Genomic DNA, 13,329 nt, shown 5'->3' with positions numbered 1-13,329 from the left:
AACAATAAAGACAGGGATTCATCTGGGAGCTAAATCTGGAGAACTCCCTTTGAAGAACCTGCTTCCTCTGCTCGGGGAGGTGATGGCCTAGTGATATTATCGCTAGACTATTAATCCAGAAACTCAGCTATTGTTCTGGGGACCTGGGTTCGAATCCAGCCATGGCAGAGGGTGGAATTTGAATTCAATAAAAAAAAAATCTGGAATTAAGAATCTACTGATGACCATGAAACCATTGTAAATTGTCAGAAAAACCCATCTGGTTCACTTACGTCTTTTAGGGAAGGAAATCTGCCGTCCTTACTTGGTCTGGTCTACATGTGACTCCAGGCCCACAGCAACATGATTGACTCTTAACTGCCCTCAGGCAACGAGGGATGGGCAATAAACGCTGGCCTGCCAGCGCCGCCCACGTCCCATGAATGAATAAAAAAAAAAAATAACCTCAAAGTAATTGGAAGTGACCACTCCACCGGATTCTAATCAAGGACTGATCCTCACACTAGCTGCATATTACTTACTTCAGGAACACACTAGAGATACATCAAACTCCTGTACCTGTCTGGGACTCAGCCTGAACTCGATCACATAATTGAGGTTTGTCAGCCTGTAGAACAACAAGAGGATTGGATGAAAACTTTGCTCAGTTAAGTTTGAGAAGCAGAGATCAGGATGTAGGGAGAGATCTTACCTTGTTTTCATTACATGGTCTCTTAATAGACACATAGTGTCTAATTTTCCTATTAAGAAAGAAGCTGTAATTAGAATAATAAATTCCTGCAGCGCAGATCTTAAATGATAAATGAAATTTAAACCTTGGGAGAGTTGACTGAGCCAAGGAAATGTAGTGAGTACACAGTAACAGCCCTTTGGAAAGATTTAGCTTCTGCAGTTACCCAACATTAAAATACTACCTGAAATTAGGAGACCCTTTAAAAAAACCATTAAAAAAAATTAAACTATACAAATTCCATCTGGTCCGGACCCCACTCTGACCTTGGTTAGAGGTCTGTGCAACAAATAGGCTCATGCTGCATCCTCATCAGCAAGCCCCTTATTCTTCAGTAAAACATCACGTGTCCATGTTCAGAGTCTGTTCTAGCCAGTGGTTGCAACCAGAATTCAAATCTTCAATTGCCTTTCTCCGAATAAATATTAATCGTTTTGCATTGCAAAAACATCCAGCCAATCAAAATGGAGATATGAATCCTTAAACGGATGCCAAAATAGGAATTTTGTTTATTGTGTTTGCTTCCAATCACTGACGCACAAAAATACGTGTTGTGTTCCTTCTCCACTACACTCCAAATCTTGCCAAACAGACTGAGACTCCAGACAGAAATACAAGCAAGAGTTCAGGTAAAAATCCATCTCATAACTGTTTGTAATTTAGGTTCATATTTCCATCTGTTAATTCATCAATTCTGCAGATAGCTCAAATCATGTGCGCCATTCAGTTAGGGGAAGAATTAATTCACAACCTTTCAGCATGCCGGGATGGAGCTGGTGGTTGCAAGGTATAATTCCCCAAGTGCTAAATAAGAGGACGGCCTCTGTTATTTCCCTCCACGTAGCTCAGCATTCACCAAGCAGCATTGGGAGAAATGTGGAGAGTTCTTTCCAGTGGGCCGAAGGGCCTCTTCAGCATTTTATGTATGTATAATTCGAGAAATTGCATTAGGTTTTCAGTTCCTTTGGGGGTGTATGTGTGTGTGTGTGTGTGTGTGTGTGTGTGGGGGGGGGGGGGGGGGGGGGGAAGAAGAGGATAGCAACTTGAATAAGAGAAATACTGAAAAACAACCAAAAACAGACTAGGAAAGGAGACAGAAAACAATGCATTCTGCAATAAAGTGTTACGGGATTGGAGATTAGAAATACAGGATCGAAAATTAAAGTTCAGTTTGAATGTTGGGTTTATATTTCAGTCATTTGTTTAAATTAAACGAGATAATGCAGACTCACCCTCCCTGCCCAATGACAGGAGTTATCTTCACATTTTGCTGTACACTGTCTCCATTTCGCTTTCTGCCATAATACATTCCTTGCCACTCCTGAAAAAACACAAGTTCAAACAGATTGAAATAAAAATTCAACAAACTGGAATACAATCGAGCATTGGGATCATGGCAGTTCACTTTTATCTCATTGGTTTGAGGGGAGTTCTTCAGATTAGGTAATGGGACTTCCTTGATCGCCCCCTTCCACAAACATTCACTCCCTCCTCCACCACCGACACACTAACAGCTGTGTGTACCGTCTACAAGATGCACTGCAGCAACTCACCAAGGCTCCTCTGGCAGCACCTCCCAAACCACCTTTCACCAAACATAATTACCTGTCACACAGTGAGGCCTTTATCATGACAGACCATACGTTAAATACTCTGCACCAATCACTCACCTTTCCTTTTTTAATATAGGAGTTGATCGTGTCCAAAAGGTCAGCTTTATTTTTATCACTTTTAGGCACTTCCGTTAGCTCTTTCCCTATCAATTCCTCTCGCTGGTAGCCCATCATCACTTCAAATGTAGGATTCACATACTGCGGAACAAAAGCAAAAATTTTTATTGGTTAGACATTTCGGGTCTAATGTGCATCCTTGACATGGAAGACTTATGGATCAGTAATTTTTGGTTATGGTCGCTGTTGTGATATGATGGGAAGTTTAAATTTCTTTTGTGGTTATTCCGATTCTACACAGTATACTTAGTGAGAATTATAATAGGAATAGATCAGTGTGGCATCAACAGCCCCTGTTTACTGAGGGAATGAATCTCAATATTGTCCCTGACAATTCCCAGAGCAAATACAATCCAGGCAGAATGACATCAATCCTGAACTGCATTCTCCATAAAATTATCCACAGGATAATTTATGTATAATTTACAGAACCGTTCTACACGTGAACGGTCGTTCTACATATACGTCCTACAGTATTCTATTCAATCAATAGCCTTCTCCATCCTCAGTAAGAAGTCTCACAACACCAGGTTAAAGTCCAACAGGTTTATTTGGAATCACAAGCTTTCGGAGCGCTGTTCCTTCATCAGGTGGACTTTAACCTGGTGTTGTGAGACTTCTTACTGTGCCCACCCCAGTCCAATGCCGGCATCTCCACATCATGTTCGCCATCCTCATCACTTGTTTATCATTGGGGAGCAGAAACAGTGTTAAGAGCGTTATAGAAAATAGGAAAAAGCTTCACCCAAAACACAGAGCAGCAGATTCTCTCCATCAGTAACTGCACCAAACTACAGAACACCAACATTCTCCTGGGGAGGAAGGGGAACGGGTCAAGTGTCAGCTTGGTTCAGTTGGCAGCATTCTTACATCTCAGGTCACAGCTGCTCCAGTGTCGGACTTGAGCCAGTCAATAGAGGCCAAGACAGGTGCTGGTGAGATAGTCATAGACGTTTATAACATTGAAACAGGCCCTTCGGCCCAACTTGTCCATGCCGCCCCTTTTTTAAAAAAAAACCCTAAACTAATCCCAATTGCCCGCATTTGGCCCATATCCCTCTATACCCATCGTACCCATGTAACTATCTAAATGCTTTTTAAAAGATAAAATTGTACCTGCCTCTACTACTACCTCTGGCAGCTTGTTCCAGACACTCACCACCCTTTATTTGGAAAAACTGCCCCTCTGGACACTTTCTCTCCCCTCTCAGCTTAAACCTATGCCCTCTAGTTTTAGACTCCCCTACCTTTGGGAAAAGATATTGACTATCTACCTTGTCTATGCCCCTCATTATTTTATAGACCTCTATAAGGTCACCCCTCAGCCTCCTACGCTTCAGAGAAAAAAGTCCCAGTCTATTCAGCCTCTCCTTATAACTCAATCCATCAAGTCCCGGTAGCATCCTAGTAAATCTTTTCTGCACTCTTTCTAGTTTAATAATATCCTTTCTATAATAGGGTGACTAGAATTGCACACAGTATTCCAAGTGTGGCCGTACCAATGTCTTGTACAACTTCAACAAGACGTCACAACTCCTGTATTCAATGTTCTGACTGATGAAACCAAGCATGCCGAATGCCTTCTTCACCACTCTGTCCACCTGCGACTCCACTTTCAAGGAGCTATGAACATGTACCCCTAGATCTCTTTGTTCTGTAACTCTCCCCAATACCCTACCATTAACTGAGTAAGTCCTGCCCTGGTTCAACCTACCAAAATTCATTACCTTGCATCTGTCTAAATTAAACTCCATCTGCCATTCATCAGCCCACTGGCCCAATTGGAGATAACCTTCCTTACTGTCCACCATGCCACCAATCTTGGTGTCATATGCAAACTTACTAACCATGCCCCCAAAATTCTCATCCAAATCATTAATATAAATGACAAATAACAGTGGGCCCAGCACTGATCCCTGAGGCACACCGCTGGTCACAGGCCTCCAGTTTGAAAAACAACGCTCTACAACCACCCTCTGGCTTCTGTCAAGAAACCAATTTTGTATCCATTTAGATACCTCACCCTGGATCCCGTGAGATTTAACTTTCTGCAACAACCCACCATGCGGTACCTTGTCAAAAGCCTTGCTAAAGTCCATGTAGACAACATCAACTGCACTGCCCTCATCTACCTTCTTGGTTACCCCTTTAAAAACTCAATCAAATTTGTGAGACATGATTTTCCACTCTCAAAGCCATGCTGACTGTCCCTAATCAGTCCTTGCATCTCTAAATGCCTGTAGATCCTGTCTCTCAAAATACCTTCCAACAATTTACCCACCACAGATGTGAGGCTCACTAGCCTGTAGTTCCCAGGCTTTTCCCTGCAGCCCTTTTTGAACAAAGGCACAACATTTGCCACTCTCCAATCTTCAGGCACCTCACCCGTGCTAAGCCATGGCCCTATTTGCCTTCCAAAAAGGGAGCAGAAAGTTCTCCCAATGTCCTGATGATGATTTATCCCTCAAATAATATTAACCAGATTAACTGGCCAGTATTTTATTGCCATTTGGAGGACACACACTCTTTCTGGTCTTTACCAGTAACTTTACTTCAAATGTCATTTATTGTCTGTTACACACAGAGGCTGGTGAGAAGGTCTAATTGCAGCATGACCAGTTTAGAAAGATCATTTGCATTGCGAATGTGGACAGAAGGAATTATCCTGGAAACTTAGCAATGTATGGCTTTAAGTTGCACAAAATTGTATGCGTCTCCCTGGTCTTTTGCCTCCAACTCTATTGCAATGGTGATGTTCATTGCCTTTGCATAATTCCATTAAAATCTTTAGCAATAAATTATATACAGGATACCCTGGGCAAGGTAGCAATACGCCCTGTCACCTCCCAGTTCAATATCTGGCTTCAGACCAGGCTGATTTCTTTTGTAGAATCCTCCTGATTGTGTCAACAGCATTAGAAACTATAAGTTACATGCCACTTACTGGCACTAGACACTACATTAGGTTATAGTCCATTCAATTAGTTCCTGGCACATCCTGCAAGAACTCCCCCGACACCCAATATAAAAGCCCCAAGTAACCCTCACTGATAAAGCAACACTCCTGCAGTGTTGCAGCCTGAGTGTTAGGAATAAAGCAATCACAGCTCAAGTATAAGACCATAAGCCCTAGGAGCAGAATTAGGCACTCGGCCCATCGAGTCTGCCCTGCCATTCAATCATGGCCGATTAAATGGCAGAGCAGACTCAATGGGCCGAGTGGCCTAATCTTCAAAAACCCTTTAATACATTATTGTTTTGTCACACATCCAATCTGCGCTTTCCTCAAGAAACAAAATTAAGAATCAACTAAAACTTACATTTAGGTTCATGAGGTTGATCCCAGGTATGGAGGGATTTTCCTATGAGGAGAGGTTGAGTAGGTTGGGCCTGTACTCATTGGAGTTTAGAAGAATGAGAGGCGGCCTTATTGAGACAAATAGGATTCTCGGAGCTTGACAGGATAGATACTGAGAGGATGTTTCCCCTTGTGGGAGATTCTAGGAGCAGAGGGCATCATCTCAGAGTAAGGGGGCCACCCAGAGATGGAGGAGGAATTTCATCTGAGGGTACCAAATCTGTGGAATTCTTTACCGCAGAGAGCTGCAGAGGTTGGGTCGCTGCTCCTACATCTTATGATAATATCTCATCAAAGCTCTCTCAAACTATTCGAAGCAGGACTGTGCACACACAGTTCTTGTTACCTTACAGGAAGGAAGTGACTGCACTAAGAGAGGGCACAGAGCAGACCTACAAGGATGCTGCCAGCACTGGAGAACTTTAGCAATGAGGAATGATTGGATAAGTTGTTTTCGTTGAACAGAAGAGGCATTTAATTAAGATGTTCGAAATTATGAGAGACGTCGGAAGAGTGGATAGGAAGGAGAAGTAATTGATCAGGAGATATAGATTTAAAGTGATTGATAAGGATTTAGAGAGAAGGATAAATTCTGGGGATCTGGAACTCGCTGTCTGTGGGGTGGTAGAGTGAGAAATCTTCACACTAAAATATACTTGGAAATGTGCTGTAACCCAGAGGTCTTCAGAGCGAGAGGTAGAAATTAGGACTAGGCTGGCTAGTTCTTTTTTTGGATAGCACCTTAATGACGAACCCAATGACCTCCTGCTGTGCTGAAGGTTTTTTGTGCTTCTAACAGGAATGGATTGAATAATTAATTTAATTTGTTTTTGTTCACTGAGGGAGGAATGCTGCACAAGACTTTGGAAGAACTCTGAACTCTTTTTGAATGAACAGTCCTGTTGTATCTTTAGCATTCCCCTAAACGAGTGGAACAGTCAAACACGTCATGCTAAATTTCTGACCCAAAAAATACCAGCCACAATGAGACAGCTGTTCTTTAACACTGCGCTGGAATGTCGGCTGGATTGATTTCCTAGATCCTGGAACATAGCTTCAAACTATAATTTTCCAATTCAGAAGCAAGAATGCTGTAAGCTTAGACAAGTATACACTGATCAGATAAATTTCTAAAAATGTTATTTCACAAGGAATCATTTAGCCCCTCGATCTGTGCTGCAGGCGCAGGATAAGAGAAGTCAGCATCATTGGCACAGTACAGGTAGCTTGGTGACACAGTGGTTAGCACTGCTGCCTCACAGCGCCAGGGACCCGGGTTTGATTCCTGGCTTGGGTCACTGTCTGTGTGAAGTCTGCTCGTTCTCCCCACATCTGCGTGGGTTTCCTCCGGGTGCTCTGGTTTCCTCCCACAGTCCAAAGATGTGTGGGTTAGGTGGACTGGCCGTGCTAAATTGTCCCTTAGTGTCAGGGGGGCTAGCTAGGGTAAATACATGGGGTTGTGGGGATACGGTCTGGGTAGGATTGTGTTTGGTGCAGATTCGATGGGCCGAATGGCCTCCTTCTGCACTGTAGGAATTCTACTCTATTCTACTCTACTAACACAGTCCAACTTTCTAACTTGTGCGGTGATTTCATCAATATTTCGTTCTGAAGAAAAGTCACTAAGCTGAAACTCGCAATTCTATTTCTCACATACTGTGCAAATTGCTGAGTATTTCCAGTGACTTCTGTAACTATTTTATATTTCAACCATCTGCAGTACTTTATTTTTAATCAGCAGTATGGTGGGTTAATTAGGTGTCGTTTATACTCTATCAGGGTCGGTTAGCTCAGTTAGCTGGACAGCTGGTTTGTGATGTAGAGCAACACCAACAGCGTGGGTTCAATTCCCGTACTGGCTGAGGTTATTCATGAAGGCCCCGCCTTTGCAACCTTGTGTAACCCCCTGCTGACCACTATATGGGGCTACTATTTAAATATTCAATCAACAGGATCCCGAATTCCTAGCGGTTGATGTTGATTTGGCTAATTCCCTGTTTACCCATAAATGTCAGTACTGTAATCGGAATATCAAAAATAAATGTAATAACAAATATCATTAACAGACATAAAACAGTGAGCTCTGATCTTTAACCGTTGGGGCCCATCCGTTGGTGCACATATGGGGAAACTCATCCTCAGTAACACATTTGTAGATACTGTTCCAGTTGGACTGTATAGTCCCCACCAGGTACTCACGACACCCACACACAGTCCAGAAGAGACATGTGTGGAAGATGATGCCGCAGGAGGCAGAGGTGCCGCGAGCTATCCGTGCAGCAACGTAGGTCGAGTGTGCTGAAGGCTGTCCTCCTCGGCAGTAATGAAAAGAACAGGCAGGGGAACGCCGGGTTGCCTCTCACTCCAAACCGAATTCTCACTGCCTGGGAAAAGCTCTCTCTCTGCACACTCCCTCTTCAGCTCTCTCCCTCTTCAGCTCTCTCTTCAGCTCTGCAGCTGCTTCACTTCCTGGCGCCTTTTTTTCCTCCCGCCCCCAGAGCAATCCCATTGGCCCAGCCCACATCACTCAACCAACAGCACCCTGTTCACAGCACCCGCCCGGCAAACAGGACACTGAAACCCACAAGGGACAAAGAACACTGGTAAATGTCTTCCCCACAAATTTTCCTCAGTCCCTTACACTTGCCCTTCGCCCAAGGTTAAATCAATACCAGTCAGCTCTCCCCCTCCAAGGGGCAGAGCAGTCAACTGGGACTATGGAGACTTCATACCCTGTATTTTACATCTGAAGCTGAAAATAGGGGAATGCAATAGGAAATATGAAGAAATTTGCTGGTTGTTGCCAGGTTCAGGGAGAGGAGACAGAAACAATTAATTAACAAACCTGAATAATATTATCTTCACTTGTAATTTCGATTGATTCTTGACTTTGTTCCAAAGCTGTGAAGATTGCGCTGCATGCCCTGAGAGACAGAGAGACAATGACTGGATTAAAGCTGCACAATAGTGAGCAGACAATTCACATTACACACAATGTGCATGAAACTAGTTGAAGCCAGTGTACAGAATTTCCAAAACAGACAAGGACAAAAGTATTTATTTAGATATCTTTCTTTTAATGATAATCTTTTCTGGAACATTGTGTACAGTTCTGGGCGCCATGCTATAGGAAGGATGTGGACACATTGGAGAGAGTGCAGAAGAGGTTTACAAGAATGGTTCCAGGAATGAGGAACTTCAGTTATGAGGATAGATTGGAGAGGTTGGGACTCAAGGCGGCTGAGAGGAGATTTGATAGAAATGTTCTAAATCCCGAGGGGGCTGGACAGAGCAGAGAGGGAGAAACTGTTCCTGATCGTAAAAGGATCAAGAATGAGAGGGCACAGATTTAAAGTGATTTCATTTGTCAGATGTATTGGGATACAGTGAAAAGCATTGTTTCTTGCACACTATACAGGCAAGGCATACCATTCATAGAGAAGGGAAGGAGAGTGCAGAATGTAGTGTTACAGTCATAGCTAGGGTGCAGAGAAAGATCAACTTAATGCGAGATAGGTCCATTCAAAAGTCTGATGGCAGCAGGGAAGAAGCTGTTCTTGAGTCGGTTGGTACGTGACCTCAGATTTTTGTATCTTTTTCCCAACGGAAGAAGGTGAAAGAGAGTAGTTGCAAAATACCCTCTTCCACCTTGCAAAAGAAGCAAAAGCAATGAGATTTTAAAAAATTCAGACAGCGAGTGGTTGGGGTCTGGAATGCACTGTCTGGAAGTGTAGTGGAGGCAGGATCATGTACAGGGAAAAGGCAGGAGAATGGCACTGGGTCACGATGATCATTTACAGAGCTGGTGCAGACACGATGGGCCAAACAGCCTCCTTCTGCATTGTAACAATTCTGCGATTATTATTTCCAAACAGATGGACTGCATGCACATTCTGATATTAAAAACATGCCCTAGCCATCCAACCAGCACTACAACCCAAATGAAACAGACTGAAATACCTTAGTTTGAACTGTGCACGTACTTCTCCAAACTCCAATTGGATCAGTTCATTGTAACAGGCAATGATACTGGAATTTTCAATGTACCACTGTGAAGACAAACAAATCAACAGTGAATGTGAGCAATAAAAGAATGACCAGGGTGAGGTTAGGGCCGGTCAAGGACAGTAGTGGGAACTTGTGTATGGAGTCAGTAGAGATAGGCGAGGTGATGAATGAATACTTTTCTTCAGTGTTCACCAAGGAGAGGGGCCATGTTTTTGAGGAAGAGAAGGTGTTACAGGCTAATAGGCTGGAGGAAATAGATGTTCGGAGGGAGGATGTACTGGCAGTTTTGAATAAACTGAAGGTCGATAAGTCCCCTGGGCCTGATGAAACGTATCCTAGGATTCTTTGGGAGGCAAGGGATGAGATTGCAGAGCCTTTGGCTTTGATCTTTGGGTCCTCACTGTCCACGGGGATGGTGCCAGAGGACTGGAGAGTGGCGAATGTTGTTCCTCTGTTTAAGAAAGGGAATAGAAATGACCCTGGTAATTATAGACCGTTAGTCTTACTTCGGTGGTTGGTAAATTGATGGAAAAGGTCCTTAGGGATGGGATTTATGACCATTTAGAAAGATGCGGATTAATCCGGGATAGTCAGCACGGATTCGTGAAGGGCAAGTCGTGCCTCACAAATTTGATAGAATTTTTTGAGGAGGTAACTAAGTGTGTTGATGAAGGTAGGGCAGTTGATGTCATATACATGGATTTTAGTAAGGCGTTTGATAAGGTCCCCCATGGTCGGCTTATGATGAAAGTAAGGAGGTGTGGGATAGAGGGAAAGTTGGCCGATTGGGTAGGTAACTGGCTATCTGATCGAAGTCATGATGTGGAGATGCCGGCGTTGGACTGGGGTAAGCACAGTAAGAAGTCTCACAACGCCAGGTTAAAGTCCAATAGGTTTATTTGGTAGCAAATACCATAAGCTTTCGGAGCAGAGCTCCTTGGTCAGATGGAGTGAATATCGTTTTCTCAAACAGTGCAAACAGACACAGAAATCAAATTACAGAATACTGATTAGAATGCAAATCTCTACAGCCAGCCAGGTCTTAAATGTACAGACAATGTGGGTGGAGGGAGCATTCAACACAGGTTAAAGAGATGTGTATTGTCTCCAGACAGAACAGCTAGTGAAATTCTGCAAGTCCAGGAGGCAAGCTGTGGGGGTTACTGATAATGTGACATAAATCCAACATCCCGGTTTAGGCCGTCCTCATGTGTGCGGAACTTGGCTATCAGTTTCTGCTCAGTGACTCTGCGCAGAGTCGCTGAGCAGAAACTGATAGCCAAGTTCCGCACACATGAGGACGGCCTAAACCGGGATGTTGGATTTATGTCACATTATCAGTAACCCCCACAGCTTGCCTCCTGGACTTGCAGAATTTCACTAGCTGTTCTGTCTGGAGACAATACACATCTCTTTAACCTGTGTTGAATGCTCCCTCCACCCACATTGTCTGTACATTTAAGACCTGGCTGGCTGTAGAGATTTGCATTCTAATCAGTATTCTGTAATTTGATTTCTGTGTCTGTTTGCACTGTTTGAGAACAGATATCCACTCCATCTGACGAAGGAGCTGTGCTCCGAAAGCTTATGGTATTTGCTACCAAATAAACCTGTTGGACTTTAACCTGGTGTTGTGAGACTTCTTACTATCTGATCGAAGACAGAGGGTGGTGGTGGATGGAAAATTTTCGGACCGGAGGCAGGTTGCTAGCGGAGTGCCGCAGGGATCAGTGCTTGGTCCTCTGCTCTTTGTGATTTTTATTAATGACTTAGAGGAGGGGGCTGAAGGGTGGATCAGTAAATTTGCTGATGACACCAAGATTGGTGGAGTAGTGGATGAGGTGGAGGGGTGTTGTAGGCTGCAAAGAGACATAGATAGGATGCAAAGCTGGGCTGAAAAATGGCAAATGGAGTTTAACCCTGATAAATGTGAGGTGATTCATTTTGGTAGGACTAATTTAAATGTGGATTACAGGGTCAAAGGTAGGGTTCTGAAGACTGTGGAGGAACAGAGAGATCTTGGGGTCCATATCCACAGATCTCTGAAGGTTGCCACTCAAGTGGATAGAGCTGTGAAGAAGGCCTATAGTGTGTTAGCTTTTATTAACAGGGGGTTGGAGTTTAAGAGCAGTGGGGTTATGCTGCAACTGTACAGGACCTTGGTGAGACCACATTTGGAATAGTGTGTGCAGTTCTGGTCACCTCACTATAAGAAGGATGTGGAAGCGCTGGAAAGAGTGCAGAGGAGATTTACCAGGATGCTGCCTGGTTTGGAGGGTAGGTCTTATGAGGAAAGGTTGCGGGAGCTAGGGCTGTTCACTCTGGAGCGGGGGAGGCTGAGGGGAGACTTAATAGAGGTTTATAAAATGATGAAGGGGATAGATAGAGTGAACGTTCAAAGACTATTTCCTCGGGTGGATGGAGCTATTACAAGGGGGCATAACTATAGGGTTCGTGGTGGGAGATACAGGAAGGATATCAGAGGTAGGTTCTTTACGCAGAGAGTGGTTGGGGTGTGGAATGGACTGCCTGCAGTGATAGTGGAGTCAGACACTTTAGGAACATTTAAGCGGTTATTGGATAGGCACATGGAGCACACCAGGATGATAGGGAGTGGGATAGCTTGATCTTGGTTTCAGATAAAGCTCGGCACAACATCGTGGGCCGAAGGGCCTGTTCTGTGCTGTACTGTTCTATATGTTCTATGAAACTGTGCAAACAAACCCCAAATGTTTCACACTATTAACAAGTTAAATTAATTAGTCAGATCTGCAACTGCTCCATCCAGGCTGACAGAGATCAAGCCTCAGTTATGACAAACTGAGAAACTAGAAGCAGGAGGTGGCCATTCGAGCCTGCTCCGCCATTCATTTTGATCATGGCTGATCATCAAATTCAATACCCTGATCCCCCCCCATATCCTTTGATCCCTTTAGCCCCAAGAGCGATATCTAATTTCTTCTTGAAATCAAACAACGTTTTGGCCTCAACTACTTTCTGTGGGAGTGAATTCCACACATTCACCGCCCTCTGGGTGAAGACATTTCTCTTCACCTCAGTTCTTAAAGGTTTACCCCTTATCCTCAAACTATGACCCCTAGTTCTGGACTCCCCCACCATTGGGAACATTCTTTCTGAATCTCCCCTGTCTAACCTTGTTAGGATTTCTTAAGTCTCTATGAGATCTCCTCTCACTCTTCTAAACTTCAGTGAATATAATCCTAACCGACTTAGTCTCTCCTCATTTGACAGACCTGCCATCCCAGGAATCAGCCTGGTAAAGCTTCGCTGTACTCCCTCTATAGCAAGGACATTCTTCCTCAGATGAGGACACCAAAACTATACACAATACTCCAGGTGTGGCCTCACCAACTCCCTATACAACTGCAGCAAAACATCCCAATCCCCATACTCAAATCATCTCGCTTTGAAGGCCAACATATCATTTGCCTTCTTTACTGCCCGCTGTACCTGCGTGCTTCCTCTCAGTGATTGATGCACGA

General features: G+C 43.9%; 1 protein-coding gene across 1 annotated transcript in view; it reads right to left on the bottom strand.

Annotated features, from left to right (window-relative positions):
- The window catches only part of pde8a (phosphodiesterase 8A), a 120,529-nt gene that overhangs the window by 29,194 nt on the left and 78,006 nt on the right, over nucleotides 1–13,329 (bottom strand). The window contains exons 6-11 of the mRNA XM_078241125.1: nucleotides 9,779–9,867; nucleotides 8,664–8,742; nucleotides 2,401–2,541; nucleotides 1,963–2,051; nucleotides 692–740; nucleotides 559–607 (exon numbers count right to left, since the gene is read on the bottom strand). Of these exons, the coding sequence (XP_078097251.1) occupies nucleotides 559–607; nucleotides 692–740; nucleotides 1,963–2,051; nucleotides 2,401–2,541; nucleotides 8,664–8,742; nucleotides 9,779–9,867 (496 nt within the window). The remainder of the gene's footprint in view (nucleotides 1–558; nucleotides 608–691; nucleotides 741–1,962; nucleotides 2,052–2,400; nucleotides 2,542–8,663; nucleotides 8,743–9,778; nucleotides 9,868–13,329) is intronic.

The sequence above is a fragment of the Mustelus asterias genome, chromosome 24, assembly GCF_964213995.1.
Source record: "Mustelus asterias chromosome 24, sMusAst1.hap1.1, whole genome shotgun sequence".
Taxonomy (NCBI): Eukaryota; Metazoa; Chordata; class Chondrichthyes; order Carcharhiniformes; family Triakidae; genus Mustelus; species Mustelus asterias.
Note: the sequence above shows the minus strand (reverse complement) of the source record. Positions and strands in the feature narration are given on the sequence as shown.